This window comes from Schistocerca nitens, chromosome 2 (genome assembly GCF_023898315.1).
Source record: "Schistocerca nitens isolate TAMUIC-IGC-003100 chromosome 2, iqSchNite1.1, whole genome shotgun sequence".
In the NCBI taxonomy this organism is placed as follows: domain Eukaryota; kingdom Metazoa; phylum Arthropoda; class Insecta; order Orthoptera; family Acrididae; genus Schistocerca; species Schistocerca nitens.
This window is the reverse complement of record NC_064615.1, coordinates 876450430-876468272: the sequence shown is the minus strand read 5'-3', so window position 1 is coordinate 876468272 and position 17843 is coordinate 876450430. Positions and strand designations below refer to the sequence as shown.

Genomic DNA, 17843 nt, shown 5'->3' with positions numbered 1-17843 from the left:
TCTGCGCGATTGCTTTCCACTTACGTACAGATTTGCATCTGAAGATGTAGCTGTAAAAGCTGTGAAACCGGCAGTGCCTAAGAATAAACGGATTTTACAGCTGATGCGGTTTCTATTTGTCAACACAAAAAAGTGATTGCAGTTGCGCGTGCATGCTTAAGGGGGGTGGTGGATGGGTATGGCTTTGGTACTGTAGAGATCGAATAGTAAAAAAAGTTTTTGCTTAATTGGCCGACTACGGATCCAAAAGTCACTTATCACCTTATTCATCTCTGGTAATTTTCGAAGATTCAAAATATTTGGAAAACAAAAATTTTGGCTTATGTACTATACCCACTCAGCCATCTCAACAGCATAATGTCAATTATGACGATACGAGCGTAAGGACAACACAGTCCCTGAGTGAAGAAAATCTCCAGTTTGTCCGGGAATAGAACCCAGACCCATTTGCTTAGCAATCTCTTGCACTGACTGTGCAGCTACTTAGGTGGACATGATGTGGCATATGCTGAGCTGAAACTTGGTTTGGAGTCTACATTAAACTGTAGACCTCCCTATAACTGGCAAGGTAAATCAGTTTAAATGTCAGAACAAGATAATGGCTTACCATCTCCAATAAGACCGTGCCTAGTGAAGCACTGTTGTGTGCAAACAAACAAACAAACAAACAAACCCACGGACTGGCAACAGCTTCACGAAACTCAAATATAACATTCATAATCTCTGTAAACACCCTAGATGGCACAAAATGTTTACTAGATTGACTTAGCAAATCCAACTGACTGCCTGGAATTCACCAGTCGTATAAGTTATGAGATTATTTATTTATTTATTAAATTAAATGACACAGGACTTCCTTTCCAACTCTCTCAGGTGCTTCTCGGCAACTGGGGTGCCGTCCATATGAGAGTGAGTCTGTGCTATGGTTAAACGACGCTATGTTTCTACGATCTTGCATGAATGCGTAATTCAAACCTTCAGCTTTCCTTATGCTGTCTTCTATTGTCTCACCAGACTGGTCGACAAGTGTCTAGATAGAAGTCTTTTACTTAGGACCAGAATTTTCTCAGGTACTCGGCAAGATGTTTCACTAAGCTAAGACGGTTTTTACCTTTCGATATGGGCGATTTTTTATTTTATTTTATTTTTTTTTTTAAATCTTAGAGTGGTACATTTCTGCTTGCTCAGCATTTTCCGAATTTTGTTATTGAATCATGGTGGGTCTTTTCACCCCTTAATCTACTTACCCCACACATGCTTGTCCAGAGCATGATTTGCAGTCAGTTTAAACTCTGCCCATGATTCTTCTTCATCCATCATTTTGGATCTAATGATGTCCATTCATTCTCTATATAGGGTCAAATAACTACACTGACGAAAAAAATTGCAACACGAAGCAGGAGTTGTACGACTTGAAATTGGTAGATGTGTTTCTACATCAGAAAGATAATGCCTATTCAAATTTCGCACCAGTTGGATAAGAGTGGCACTAGTAGCACCACTATGAGGATCCAAATCAAATTTGAATTAAATACGTGCTGTAATGCAGCCGTGAGCGGTAGTTACCATTGAGATTGGACATTGTGTGTTGATGTTAGTCAAGAATGCCTTTAAGGCGACAAAGATGCCATTATCAACACGTCACTAAATTTGAGAAACGGATGTGCAGTTGGGCTAGGAGAAGTTGGATGTTCCTTCTGCGAAACTGCAGAAAGACTTGGCAGGAATGTAGCCACTATAAGTGATTGCTGGCAGCAGTGGTCATGAGAATGGAGGGTTGCAAGAATATGAGGCTCCGAACGGCCATTGTGTTCAGCATATGGCTCCGGCACATCATACTGCAGCTCCAGCAGCAATTTGACCAGCAGTTGGCACAACAGTAAAACAATGAACTGTTCGGATACTTTAAAGACAGCTCTGAGTCGGATGCCCTGTAGCATGCATTCCACTGACCCCAAACCACCACCACTTGTTACTTCAGTGGTATCAGTTGAGAGCTCATTGGAGGGCAGGGTAGAGATATGTTGTGTTTCGTGATGAAAGCTGGTTCTGCCTCAGTTCCAGTGATGGCTGTGGGTTTTTAGGAGGAGGCCAGTTACAAGCTTGTAACCAACCTGCATGTGTATTTTAGACACTGGACATACACTGGAGATTTTGTATGACTGCAGGAGCACTCTCATGACTATCCCATTCACACTGACTTCAAATTTGTATGTAAGTCTAGTTATTCGAATTTTTGTGCTGCCCTTATGAACAGCATTCCATGGAATGTTTCCAACAGCATAACACTGGACCAAATACCGCCACTGTAAGCCAACTTGCTCTACAGAGTTTCTATATGTTGCATTGGCGTGCTTGATCACAAGATCTGTCTCCAGTCAATCACTATATGAGTCACAGCATTAAACGTCCCTGTATTGACCAACCAAATGCAACAGGCATCTAACTCCAAACTGCAAACTGACATCCGATACGTTTACAATACAATGCATGCTTGAATTCAACATTCTGGTAGCTATGCCAATTATTAATGTACCAGTACTTCACATTGCCAATGACTTACCTCACATTTACATTAACTTGTGATCACGCAATGTTAATCACTTAAATATGTTACTTAGACAAATGTATTACCAAAACTTCATTACTCTACATTAATTATTTTTTGGTGTTGCGATTTTTTTCGATTTTTTCATCATGCATTCATCTTTGTTCCAGCATACATACTCAACAAGCCTTCTTTATGTCTTTATTAACTTTACTAAACATTGTCACTTTGATATCATGATCACTAATTTCTGTGTCTATACTGCCAATAAAGTCAGGTGTGTTTGTAACTACAATGTCTAAAATATTGTGAGCGCATTATAATATAATTCATAGCCAAAACTAGACTCTCTTATCATCATAATTTGGATCCATGCTTTGCACATATTGTTTATGATAGGGGTTTCATTGCCATCCCACCAATGCTTACCAGATATTTTCTTAGGAATGTGAACTTCACAAGAAAGTTGATGGGTTTGTTGATGGATTATCTGTCACACCATCTATTGCATTCTCGTGAAACTCTTGTGTGAATACTTCTGTGTTGAGAATGTTTGCCAGCTCTGTGTGGCTTTAACAATACATTAAGTCATGTTCATTTGAATAGTACTATGAATAAATTAACTCCATATTGAATACCAATTTAGTTTACAGAGAGTACAGTTTGGCACTGGCCTCTTCCTTAGCTTGCATTTATCATGAATTTCTTGCCGATGGCAAAGTCCTAAGTGACTCGATAAAGAGCATAGATGACTCCTGTACATAAGAAGGGAAAAAATGGACCTGCAAAATTACAGACCATTATCCTTAGCATTAGTTTGTTGCAGAATTCCTGAGCTTATTGTAAATTTACGTATGATAAATTTTCTTAAGACATAAAACTTCTGTTCACAGATTAGCACGGATTTAGAAGGCATCTCTTGCGCAAAACTAAAGCTTACCCTTTTCTCGCATGATATCCTACAAAGAATGGAAGAAGGGCAACAGGCATATTCTATATTGCTAGATTTCCAGAAAGCATTTGATCTGGTGCCCCACTGCAGTGTTAATGTAGGTCCGAGCACATTGAATAGATTCTCAGACATGCAATTTGCTTGAACAACTGGTAAATAGTACAGTTAAATACATTATCCTCTATGGCAAGTGTTCATCTGAGTGATTGCAGAAGCATACAGGATGACTTAGAATTTCTATACAGGATCACTTAGAATTTCTATGTGGTGTGATAAATGGCAACTAGCTCTTAATGTGGAAAATGTGAGTTAATGCAGATGAGTAGGGAAAACAATCCTATAATGTTGGAATACAGTATTAATGGTGTGTTGCTTGACAGTCACCTCGATTAAATATCTATGTGTAACATTGCAGAGCAGTATGAGATTGAACGAGTACATAAGTTTGGTAATGGGGAAGACAAATACCCAACTACAGTTTATTGGGAGATTTATAGGAAAGTATAGTTCAGTGATAAACGAGATAATGTACATAACATTTGTGCAAACCATCCTTGAGTACTGTTAAAGTTTTCTGAATCCCTAGAAGGTCGGATCAAAGGAAGATATTAGAGCAGCTCAGTGGCATGCTGCTAGATTTGATAGTGGCAGGTTTAATCAGTATGCAATTATTACAGAGGTGCTTTGTGAACTCAAATAGGAATCCTTGGAGGGAAGATTTCATTCATTTCATGAAACACTATTGTGGAAATTCATAGAGAAACGACATTGCAGCTAACTCCAGAATGATTCTGCTACCACCAACATATATTTTGTGTAAGGACAATGGAGACAGAATAAGAGAAATTAGGGCTTTTACAGAGGCTTTTAGATCAGCATTTTCCCCTCACTCCATTTACGAAGGGAACAGGAAAGGGAATGACTAGTGTCGGTATGAGGTACCTCCACCATGTAAGTGGCATGCTTGCACTGAGACTTATGGTCAGCATTTTGAACAATTGCTGTTGCTTTCCAAGTGTTTTATAGATTTTTCTTGCCGTTAGAAAAACTAAACATTTGTTTCTGGCTATTTCTGCCTAATCTCAAAACAATTTAGGATGCTCTACCAAGTGTGTAACTTTGTCCCTAACAGTTTTCAGTGGTTGTATAGCTTTGTGCATGTAGTATCCTTTAGCAAAAGCCAGAAAATCAGACTTGTAGTGAATTCTGTTAGAGTATCTAATTAGGAGCATTGACAATTTCGTACAGAACAACAAAATCAGATCAAAATCAAAGACTTAACCAATTTCAGATGTGTTCTATACTGAATTTAATGAAAGATTGAAATGATGTCTGAGGGAATACTTTTTGGAATAAAATCTACATTTAAATTTCAACATATGAGAAAATATCTGGCAGCTTTGTCCAACATGCATCTTGCACAATGAACATGAAGTTGAAACGTGAGAAATTCATGAAGGAAAAACTTGAGAAATTCACTTGAGAAATGTGGTCCTACATATCACTATTGTCCACAGTCTGAAAACAGAATTTTTTATGATAACTGGGGACATACAGATGTAGAACTTGGACAAGCAGTGTTTCAGTACTGCATAAAGTGGTGACAGAATTTTTATGTTAATGAAGTTAGTGCATAAAGCTTTCATTGACTCAAAGGTGGGTTTGAACAAAACAGTGATTTACTAGGTGTGGTCATATTGGAGGTGGTTTTACCTTGCCTTCTTCAGACCTTTGAACTATCTGAGAATCTATTCCATGTGCTTGGACCTACACTAACACTGCAGTAGGGCACCACATCAAATTCTTTCTGGAAATCTAGCAATATAGAATCTGCCTGTTGCCCTTCTTCCATTCTTTGTAGGATATCATGCGAGAAAAGGGTAAGCTTTAGTTTTGCACAAGAGATGCCTTCTAAATCCATGCTGATCTGTGAATAGAAGTTTTATGTCTTAAGAAAATTTATCATACGTAAATTTACAATAAGCTCAGGAATTCTGCAACAAACCAATGCTAAGGATAATGGTCTGTAATTTTGCAGATCCATTTTTTATTGGTGAACAAACACTATAATGTTTGCACCAAACCTTGGTTCAGTTTGATGTTTCGCACATTAACAAATCATTGTCAAGGGGGAAGAAGTGATAAATGATAAATCAAATACCAGGACTTAGCAGTGATCATAGAAAGCAGATTCAAATATGACCATGGATGTTGGCGTTTAGGAAAGGTATGAATTTGTAACTATATGATGATACATTGTAAAGCTTTAGTTATTAATCCTCTCTGTGATCGAACACAGTTATTCCTCTCACATTGCTCCTATACCTATCATGCTTCTTCATGGTCCACCCTTGCAACCCACACCCCACGCCCTTCTTACCATGGAGAAAGACAGTTGTTATTCCGTACTGATGATCCAGTGTGTGATCTGTCATGAGCAACATGTGATCAGTGTGCAAATTTAGAAAGTTTTGGTTTTTGTTGCTGGTTTTCCATCATGCATAAAATTGTTAGAAGATAATTCATTTTGAAGGACTATGTAATGTTTCAATAATCGCAATGTCTCGGGACGTACCTTATCAGTTATAAATGTAATCACATCTGTAACTGCATTCCAACCCATTCCTGAAAAGTTAAGGAGTTTAAGTCATACAACAACAATTATAGCTTACAGCCATATTTGTAGTACCCGTATGCTGTTTCATTTATCATAGATAGGCAGCATTCCATCTCCAGTCCATGGTCAGATCAGGGACCACTGCCAAATTTGGGCCACATGAAAACTGGAATGCAAACCCGTTTACCTCTCGGGTGCAGATTTAATGAAGGTTTACTGTATGTAGAACAGCATCATGGTGTAAAATAACTGTACCAACATTTTGATATTGTTTGCAATGGCCTTCGCCTGTATCTGAACCCAGAGGAACCTTCGCTGACAGTTATTTTACAGCATGACATATTCTGATACAGATAACTTTTATATTACCTGATTCTGGATGTAGTAAGCCTATGGACATACATCTCTTGATAGTTGTACTATTTGTAAAAATGATATCTTCTGCCAAGAAACAGTATCATGAATGTTACGCAGTTTTCCACATATTAAATCTTACAATACATTCCTGTTTGGTTTTCAACCGATACAGCCTCATTGCAGTAATATGTTGAAGTTAAGTACTCACTTTGTAGATTAATTATATGTTAAAATTAAATCCCAATTAAAATCAATATGGAAGGAGATCTCTTATTGCTTGGAAATGTAAAGCAACTCCCAAATGAATATGCTAAAGAGAAATAACATTGTAAAATTTTGTAAATGAACCTTGACTGGCATGTACAGAGTGATTTGTTGAAATGTTTTGTGTGAACTTCCTCTAATTTGATTAAATTGATATTCAGAAGTACATCATATGTTTATATGTGAACGATGAGGCTTATCCAACACAGAGATTTCATTTGTCTTGTTTGAATATTTTATATAAAATGTTAACATTTTCTTTTTCTGTTTTGCAGTTTCCTGAAACCCATTTCACTCCTTTCGGAAGAGGACGACGAACTGCTGATGTTGGTCATTGGCTCTGCATACATTGCCCACATGAGAGGTAACTAATGACCATGCTTCATGAAGAGTGTGTAATAACATCTCATTACACAGAAGTTGGAGTTCCTGTGTCCCTTTGAGACAGCACCACAATGCCTCACCAGTTTGGACTCCCCACTATGGCGCATAGTATGCAAACTCCACCTTCACCACCAAATTTCTTTGAAAGGTTCAGTTCCATGTTGTACAGACCAGATGAGCAGAGACTTACTAGGGAGGCGATGGAAAGGTATTTGAGGGAGAGAAGTGATATGGTGATCGTGATACTTCATGCCAAAGTAGCCCAGAAATCTTATGGAAATGAGAAACGCTTTTTCTGTCCACCTCCCTGTATATACCTTTTTGGTGAAGGGTGGAGGATGCGCCAGGAGCAAATGCTGAGAGAGGGAGAAACAGAACAAGCAGCTCAACTTTGTGCATTTATTGGTATTGGAAACTCTGATCAAGATATGCAGCAGCTGGACTTGAACAATGGTAAGCAGTATTGTGCTGCAAAAACACTGTACATTTCAGATTCAGATAAACGTAAACACTTCATGCTCTCTGTGAAAATGTTCTATGGAAACGGCCATGACATAGGCGTTTTTCATAGCAAAAGAATCAAAGTGATATCAAAACCATCGAAAAAGAAGCAGTCTCTGAAGAACGCTGATCTGTGCATAGCTAGTGGTACCAAAGTGGCTCTCTTCAATAGACTTCGCTCTCAGACTGTAAGCACAAGATACCTTCATGTCGAAAATGGCAACTTTCATGCAAGTTCAACACAGTGGGGAGCATTTACAATTCACCTGCTGGACGACAACGAATCGGAGTCGGAGGAATTCGCAGTTCGTGATGGTTATGTGCACTACGGAAGTACAGTGAAACTTGTTTGCAGTGTCACAGGTATGGCTCTTCCACGCCTCATAATACGCAAAGTTGATAAACAGATGGCACTCTTAGAAGCAGATGATCCAGTTTCTCAGCTGCACAAATGTGCTTTTTATATGAAAGATACTGAAAGGATGTACTTGTGTTTGTCACAGGAACGAATTATACAGTTTCAAGCAACACCTTGCCCAAAGGAACCAAATAAGGAAATGATAAATGATGGTGCATGTTGGACTATTATTAGTACTGATAAAGCAGAGTATCAGTTTTTTGAAGGCATGGGACCAGTTCGTGCTCCAGTGACTCCAGTTCCAGTCGTTCACAGCTTGCATTTGAATGGAGGAGGTGATGTCGCAATGCTCGAACTTACTGGTGAAAATTTCACACCTAACCTACAAGTGTGGTTTGGAGATGTGGAAGCTGAAACAATGTATAGGTGCCAGGAGAGTATGTTATGTGTAGTGCCCGAAATCTCGTCATTCAGAGGGGAGTGGTTGTGGGTGCGTCAGCCAACACAAGTACCCGTTTCTTTGGTAAGAAATGATGGGATTATTTATGCGACGGGCTTGACGTTCACCTATACCCCAGAGCCCGGCCCGAGACCGCATTGTCCACCGGCAGAAGACATTATGCGAAGTGGCCAAACCAGTCGAATGCCAGCATTGCCCGATATGGCTTGGGGTCACCATCCTCCTCCTCAAGGAGGACTGTGAAAAAGACTTACTTCGTAAAAGCACTTGTAGATATGTAAGGTGTATGACAGAGCCTAGGTATTGTAAAGAGCACTCTCTTGTATTACAATCAGATTATGCTTTGTCTATCCATGTGATAAATTGCAGATTCCTAAAGACATATATGTCACAGAGAATTAAACTTATTTTATTTCATTTGAACCTGATCATTAATGTGAGTAACATTTATGATCTAGTTGACTGTAATTTTTGTATTATACATTGTGTATTGTATTGTTTTGTAATGTATTTTAAGTAATGTATTTACTTATCAGAGACGGAGTTCTTTATAGCAGAAAATCATTTATCTTGCTTATATACAAACGAACATAAAAATGACAAATATGGCAGCATAAAAATATACTTTAAAATAAACAAAAGACAGCTATTTTATAAATGGCCTTGTGTGTTTGTATGTTACAATTCAGACTGAGATGTAAAATATATACTTCTATACTATGGGCCAACTGCACCAATCATTGTGGTAAATAAATAAAAAAAAATAGTGTTTCTGAAGGTCTTGAATTTTGTATAAGGAAACCACAGCTTTTAAAACATCATCAGGAATATGAAAATTCATTCTTTTCTTATACAACCTATATTATATAGTTACAGGGTAAAACTAAAATTCATTGTGAGCTATAGAATACTTTATTTCAGTAATAATTCAATATGTTTTTTTGTGATTTAGATATGTATTCAAAAAATTAAAACACAAGGCCTAAATATAGCCCTATGTGATTCTTATGTAGTTTTCTTTGCTTTAGACATTTTCACAAATACTTTCATAAATGTATGAAACTGATAAGAGATTTCAAAGTGCTGGTCTGTGATTCTGCGGACAACATTGCTGCATAAAAAATTGGTTGAGGGTGATACACACTGACAACAGCAATAAAATGTAACTGCATTTATATACTAATACTTATAAATAAATGACGCAAATTTATATTTTTATTAAGAGCGGTAGCAATGTACAGTACAATTTTATATAGGAATATATATATATCTATAATTTTGCATTGCAGTGATGTAGTTAGCTCTTTATAAGAATTGACAAATAATGTATTATGAACACAATTTAATGTGAATTCTACTTAGTGAATGCTGTATTTGAATTTACCTGCAGAATTAAAACGTCACCACCTACATCCCCACCTGTATAGATACAGCTTTTTGGCAGAGTGGTTTTAATTTTCTTCAATTGTGTTATTGATTTTTTTGCCGTGTTTTTGTTATTTAATGAAAGATTATATGCTATAAAATAGTGAAACTGAGTGTGGAAGTATGAAAGTTGCCAGTTTTGTGAAATGAGTGTATGTTTAAAAATATATATTTGCATCCAATTTTAACCCTGAGTTGTTTCATTGCTTCCTTTTCTGTATTCTTTAGAGTAAAATATATGCTGTCTACCAACATCTTGGTAATTGGTACTAGATTAGAGTAGAATCTTTCAGCAATGTGATATTCATCGGCATTTCCAACTTGCAGTATACAATAATTTCTCAAAATTGATAGAATATCATTACATTCTAATTAAGAACATTACTTGACAAACCTATGAGAAGCAAATGACATCATTTTTTTCTCTGAGTAAATTCGTATAGCTTAGTGTCATGATTGTGTACACTGACAGTATGATAATAGGACAGGTGTTATACACACTAAAGCCTGTCTTTTACCATCACATGATCTTCAGAAAAGAACCTTAAACAAAAGGCCAAACACTACATTAATAACAGACAGAATAGTAATGTATTGGCTTGTTTATGGGAATGCTATGAACTTAAAAGTGTAGAAGTTTCAAAACTCATAATCACTCATTTCCTTTACGCAAGCTATGTCCCATGAGGCCTTCCATTTCATTTCTGACTAATACTACAGGATATAACCATGTAACAGCCACATGAAAACTTAACAATGTCTAAAAATTTGTTAATGACTTGTAAACCCAATACGATCTTGCAAGTGATTCTTCAATTTCTCCAGGCGTATTTTATGACGAAATAAATCTCTGGTGAACAGCCTGGTAGGAGTGTGCATAGGACACAATATTTCGGCAATCGACCATGTTGCCATCATCTGGTGCGCTGATGATGGCAACAGGGTCAATTGCCGAAATATTGTGTCCTATGCACACTCATGCAGGCTGTTCACCAGAGATTTATTTCGTCATGATCTTGCAAGTTTAACAACAAGACCACATAGAAAATGCCACGCTGCAATCCTTTTGGCTGACTGAGGCACACAGTGCCTGGAGTTCCAAGCAGACTTCATTAGTATAAGAGAAAAAGGTAATGGTCAGCTGAACTCTGTGCAGGAAGTGTTTGGTAATCACCATCATCCATAATATGATCTGAGTGATTACACAGTGTATTGGTGCCAGAGGACACCCTTATCAGGTTAGATTAGGGATTAAGGTTGGCAGCACCGAGAGAACTTAACAGAAGACACTTAGAAAATTAATTCTGCAAAGCATAAATTAATTTCTTCTGTGAGAAATTCAGGGATTTTGCAAAACTTGACAATGACCTTATTTGTTTAAAATAATTGCAAATGAAAAGACATACATTATGTGCCTGCCTGAACCAAACAGCTATAAGGATAGGGGATGAAATATATGCCGTTAGCATCTGGCGTTTCTTCAGACAAGATAAATGTAAGAAAAATCTATGCTTCATGTGGGGGAAAAAAAGTCACATGTTCAGAAATATTGAAACAATTAGGTTTTGTTTGTGAACTGTTACTGAAAAGAGACATTTGCAGTAATGAAATGTATATTTCTTCAAAGAATCTTTAAATAATAATGTACAAATGTTTTTTCTTGACTACAATTTTATTTCAGTAATAAATTACCCACCACAGAGTAAACACTGATAATATCTTCATAGATGAAATTCGAACAAAGAGGAAGTGTAAGTAAATAATGACCATATTGTCTGAACATAATAGGCTGTCTGGTGACATGAACAGTACAGAAGGTAATTAATGATACCAAGACAAAATATTGTCTTGTAGTAAACATCTCTACAGAGTGTTTCAAGAGAAACAGTATATATTTTAGGAAGAGGTAGTATAGACTTAACTCGAATAAAACATTCTGTATAACATGTGTCCAATTTTTGTGAGTTACAGAGATACAGACAGCTGTTAGACTGTAATCCAAACAGATACTCACAGAAGGTGTTAAGCAAAGACAAACAAATAGTTAAAAGTTAATTTTTATGCATTACATCTTCAATACACTTTTGAATTCTGTTAACACCATGTGTCGCTCTTTGCCCTGTTGTTCTTTCAGGAGTGCAGCACTTCAAAAAGCGGACAATCAGTTAGTCTCTTATGTTTAATTTTTCTGTGTGGTGTTTGCTTTACACCTACTCCAACAGGCAGAAACGTAAAGTGATAATGTTTGGTGAATGCGGCCATCTGTGCTAATCCATCTTCCAGGGAAAATTAATTTGGATGATGTCACCTGATGACTAGAATGTGCAGGGCCCCTTCACACTGAAAAAACATGGCCTTTGTTGCAACCAGAGGAATCTCTTCCAATAATGCTGGAACTTCGTTTTAAAGAAAATTTAAGTAACTGAACCCTGTAAGATGATATGGTAAATGACAGTTGTCTGTCACACTGCACCACGCACTTACAGAAAAGTGTTCTTGAAAATGTGGCTGCACAAAGGAATACTGGTGTTCATCAGACCACCAGTGCTAATGGGATTACTCTGCAATTTGTGATCAGCCAAAGACAAAATTCCAATTGTTTACCTTCAACTACTTTTTACAGGTGTTGAATCCACTCTAAATGATAAGGATAGGTGCCATGCATATGTAACGCCCACCATATTCTTGTATGTGGAACACTGATATGTGTAGAAATTCTCCGTCCGATTGTTGAAGGATTACATTCAACCGTCCGTGTAATATCTTGTCCTTCACTCACGCTCAGTTCATTTGCATGTTCAGATGAAACTTGCCCCAGCTGTGAACACTAAACTACCAGCCTCTTCAGGTCCTCTTAGATAGAAGCCATGGTGATGCAAAGAGATCACACATGCCTCAGAAAACAAGTAAGGGTTCTGTGGCAGCATAGGTGCCACTCCTCCACCAAAAATTTAATTTTATTGAAAAGATAGAGAGTAAAGCATGTTAACAAGGAAATAAATGATGTTGGGAACTGTATGATTGTTTCTTCTTTGACAGCACATACTCAACAAGTGTGGTCCAGTTTACAGTGGATTAGTGGACTTCAGTACACTAATAGAATCCTTGATGAAGGGGAAATTAACACAAATTCCTCTGACACTCCTGAATTTTTAGCAGTATGTAGAACATAATGGTATTATCTTTTATCTCAACATACCTGTCAATATACGAGGTGCTATCCAAAATTTTCGGGACTGGAGCTGCCATCTATTGAAATCCTTACCTCTGGACTAATGGTCTCCATCACTCTTGAAGTAGTTCCCATCTGCACATAAACACTGGTCCCAGTGCTTCTGACACTGGTCATACGTTTTCTAGAAGTCCTGTTCTTTGAGGGTGTTTATCACCGCCAACAGTGCTTCTTGAATTCTCTCTAGAGTGTTGAAACAGACTGCCTTTCAACTCGAGTTTCAGTTTTGGGAATAAAGCGAAGTCGCAAGGTGCCAAATCTGGCGAGTACGTTGGGTGGGGTACAACTGCCATGTTGTTTTTTGCCAAAAAGGTCCTGGTGAGCAAGGACGTGTGACAGGGCACGTTGTCGTGATGCAGTAGCCAGTTCCCTTGACGCCAAAGTTCGGGCCGTCGTTGCCGCACGTTTTCATGGAGCCGTCACAGTTTGGTTGGGTGGGGCGAATTCTCCGTGCACAATTCCCTTGGTATCAAAGAAAACGATCATGCTCTTCACCTGTCTCACTTTTTTGGGTCTTGAGAGCCCGTGCTCTTCCACTGAGACGACTGTTGATTTGTCTCTGTCATAACTGTAAATCCAGCTCTCGTCACTGGTGATAACCCGTGACAAGAAGGTTGGATCATCAGATGCAGTCTGACGAAGGTCAGTGCACACTTCAACATGCCGTGCATTCTGATTGGCAGTCAAGATCCTTGGCACAAATTTTGCGGTGACACGATGCATACCCAATTCATCAGTCAACATTCGTTGACATGTCCCATAACCAATACCCACTTCTTCCTCAAGGTCGTAAATGGCTCGACATCGATCCACACGAACAAATTGTTGAAGTTTGGAAACAATGTCTGGCGTTGTGCGGCTAATGGGCCTTCCAGTGTGAGCATCATCTTCGGCGTCTGTATGACCGGCTCTGAACCGAGCATGCCACTCACACACGCGTATGGCTCGTGCTCTGTCCCTCAAACACTTGTTGAATCATTGCAAGGGTCTCCATAGCACTTTTCCCGAGATTCGCACAGAATTTGATACACATACGCTGTTCTGTTCGCAGATCCATCATAAAATCGCCACACACCAAACACAGAGTGTTTTCGGAAATCGCTGTGGACACGCAACACTTCCTCCCAGCTGAATGCCACTCCACACACTGACTCATCAGATAAGCAGCTCTCGCCACCTAGCGGTGCAAAGATCTTCTACTTTCCAGATGACAGCACCAGTCCCAAAAATTTTGGATTCCACCTCGTACAATGCACCATTACAGTCTGGAAACTATATAATACTTTAAAGCAATGTATAGACATTTCAGCAGGGTGTCCAACGTTCTGGAAAACAGGGAAAACTCGGGGAATTTTTCAGTTATGGAAAACTGGGGAATTTTTGCCTAAAAACCCTGGAAAAGTCATGACATCTGATCTGTTTGTGGGCAGTGGCATTTCCTTGCTTTCTGCTTGGCTCGATTAAGTGCTGTTCTCACCATTCACCTTCAGCTTGAAGCTGTGCAACCATGTTCCACTCGGGTTTTGGCATTTTCCAACTCTTTCCCTCGCTCACTCCACTGCATCGGCCTGTCAACCAGCCGGGCCCCACCCAAGTCCAGATGAGCTATGCAGAGGTTTGTTGTAGTTGACATGGAATGGCTTAAACGACTGTTGCTGTAGCATGAATGAGGGCATGATAAGTTTGCATCCAGTACATTGCTTTGGATATATATACCAAAAATTGCTGTCCTGCGTGTCAACAGCTATGGATCAGATTGCATTGTGTAAAAATAAGTGATTATAGCTCTTCAGTGGTAGGTATAAAATAGTGTAATTAGAACAATAACAAGCAGCCATTGGGCAGTTGTGATTAGTTAATACTGAGCTGAAGTCTGCAATGGGAACAGTACAACACAGCTGGCCAGAGGGTGAGGAGGGGCTGTGGGAGTAGATGGCTGGGGCATGGAGGGAGGACGTGACTCTTTGCATTATTTATATCCTCACTGGCTAACATTTTTGATGTCACTGTGGGTCTTAGTCAACATGAACTACTTTCAATTATACCCATGCAAGGAAGATTTTATTACCTTCATTTAGACCCTGTCAATGTGAGATGTAGGTGAGGGGGTGGGACAGAAGTTGCATATAAGGAAGAAAGAAGTATAGGTTGTGAGCAATTGCCAGTTTCAGTGAAGAAAAGTAGTATTTCTAATTAGTCTCTGTGTAATTTTAGTCTGCTGTGGCATAGGAAGGTAATGCATCATGCAGTTGTGGTGTGCCCCTTCAACCAGGTCCTACTCTGAGACAATAGCATCAAGCAGCTACTGCAGGAACTTCTGGCTGATGGCTGATGATGCTAGATTACTTGCAGAGGGATGCTATGATGCAGCCAGAGATCCATTTGTATCTGTTGGCTGCTGTGATACATCTATCTCCTCAGGACATTGGCAGCATGTTAATCTCTTACCACTGCCTCCAAATTGCAGCTTCAAAAGTAAATTATAGCATTGTGTTTGGATTGAAGCCATTTGCCACTAAACAACCACATGATATTGTTGCTGCCTGTGACTTTCTAGTGGTTGAGTTTGATCTGTCTGTACATTTTCAGAACAATGTATTTGCCCACGTTTTGAACAGATATCTCACGTGTTTTTTAAAGGGGGCGGGGGCTGCAAAAGATTTGTTGGATTTGAGGCAGGTGCATCCCAAGCTAAGATAAATCTGAAAAGGCAAGTTGTACAGGTGTCCATGGATGGCCCTAATTATAAGGCATTCCTAAGAGATCTGAAAAGCAAGCTCAGGTACAAGGGCAATCCAGAGGATTCCATAATTTTCGACTGAGAGATTTATATAATCTATTTGAAAATGTCCCTTTCCACTAAGCTGATTTCAACACAATTACAAGCACCTCTATTTTCCCACAAAAATTTTGTATTGTTTAATGTGTGGAAAATAATAGAGTTGTAGTCTGGGCTCAGCAAATATTAAAGATTGTTTGAAATTGTGTAAAGGAAGTAGGAACAGCAGTAAGTAAAACAGAAACCTAATGTTACTACTGGGAACCTAAGAATGGCAGCTACCAGTTGGTGTGTGTGTGTGTGTGTGTGTGTGTGTGTGTGTGTGTGTTTCCTAGAGGGACAGGATGCTGATAGCTCATCTTGCCTTTTAAGAGATGGTGGCTGTTCGGATTGATTAGTTTCTGACTAAGTTCCAGTCAGATGCCCCCTTAACTTCATTTCTCTATACTTCCCTCCATTCTATGGTCAGAACATTGATGATAAAATGCATCAAATAAGAAATTTTTAGGAGCAGATTGGCTTCAAAATAGATCTGGTTGACAACATTAATTAGTTGCTACCTCGGAAAGTGGATTTCAGGTGTAGAACCAAAAAAGCCCTGGGTCAGTGTGGCGTATCAGATAAATATGTAATGAGTGCCTTACATTTGTGAAGAGTATGGTATCCAAAATTCTGGATAAATTGCACCTAGCTTGTTCTGTTATGAAAGGCATTCCATGTTTCGACGCAGAAGCAGCGTTTAGTGCTGACCATGAGAAAAGTGTGGCATTAACACATCTCACTGTCTTTAATCACTTTGGTGATCTTGAGGCTGATACCAGTGCTGATGATTTCCAAAATGTAGCAGAAAACATGTCAGTAAAGGAAATTCACAAAAACTTTGGTGCAGATCATGTTCACATCAATCAGTTCTGGATGATAGTCAGTGGGGTCAAGAGTGGACATGAAAATGTGAAGAGATTTATCAAGGTTGCTTGCAATCTCTTCCACGGCAATGCCAGCCTTGAAAGAGATTTCTGTGACAACAGTATTCTGGTAAAAAATGTGACTGAAGCGTCTCTCACAGCTGTTTATGATGCACTCATGGTCACAGGGAGTGCTGTATCTGTATCTGTAATTGTCATGAAGCAGCTAACACCTAGCTTCTGAAATGCACATGGTAGGTAAAGTGAAACAGTAACAGGGAAAAGAGTAACTGAGAAGTTCTCAAAAGGAAATGAGCGAAAGAAGAAAGTGAGTAGAGAGAAGCTAAGAGTGCTAGTATGAAAACAACTTGTGGAAAGTGCTGTAAAGAAGTTACTCACCTTGAAGTAGTGGTTCTATCACTAACAACTGCCTGCCTGTGACTCCATTTAATGTTAATATAAGTGTTCTTATCAGACTAGTGTATTTTTATTCCTTCCATAATCGTTTTACTTAAATTGTATTTGTATTTTATTTTTAGATCTCTTTGTAAAAAGTGCCATTTTTTACTGAAATACCTTTGCAATCTAGTCTTGTTCTAATTTTCCTGTGATTTTTTAATTCAAATCACTTTTTACACTTAACTGATTTGTCAGATAGTGGTATGTTTGTTTATTAGTGAAAATAAAAACTATGTTCATTTCAAGGTGTTCCATTATATTCCTGTATATTGACAAAATTTGTAGATTTTGTCATAAAACTGATCAAAATTGGTTAAGGACTAAGCACAGTATGAACCTGAAAAAATCAAAAATTGGCCTGGGGACACTCGTGGCCTTTGTTAAAATCAAATTGGTGGACACCCTGGACAAACGAAGCAGAAATATGTCCCCAGAACCAGAAAACATCCATAATAAAAATGCTTCAACACCGGGAAAATACTTAAAACTCCCAAAAATATTTTGCAACAATGGAAAGATGGCTAATTTCCCTCCCAGTGGGAAGAAAATACACACATCAAAAAGAGTTTTGCATCACCTCAGTTCCGAGAGCTCTGGAACCT

General features: G+C 38.6%; 1 protein-coding gene across 4 annotated transcripts in view; it reads left to right on the top strand.

Annotated features, from left to right (window-relative positions):
* Positions 1 to 10054, top strand: part of LOC126237170 (suppressor of hairless protein-like) — a 209080-nt gene extending 199026 nt beyond the window's left edge. For all 4 annotated transcript variants that reach the window (XM_049947028.1, XM_049947029.1, XM_049947031.1 and 1 more), the window contains exon 2: positions 7014 to 10054. In XM_049947028.1, the coding sequence (XP_049802985.1) occupies positions 7194 to 8684 (1491 nt within the window). In that variant the 5' untranslated portion in view covers positions 7014 to 7193 and the 3' untranslated portion in view covers positions 8685 to 10054. The remainder of the gene's footprint in view (positions 1 to 7013) is intronic.
* The last annotated feature ends 7789 nt before the right edge of the window (positions 10055 to 17843 follow it).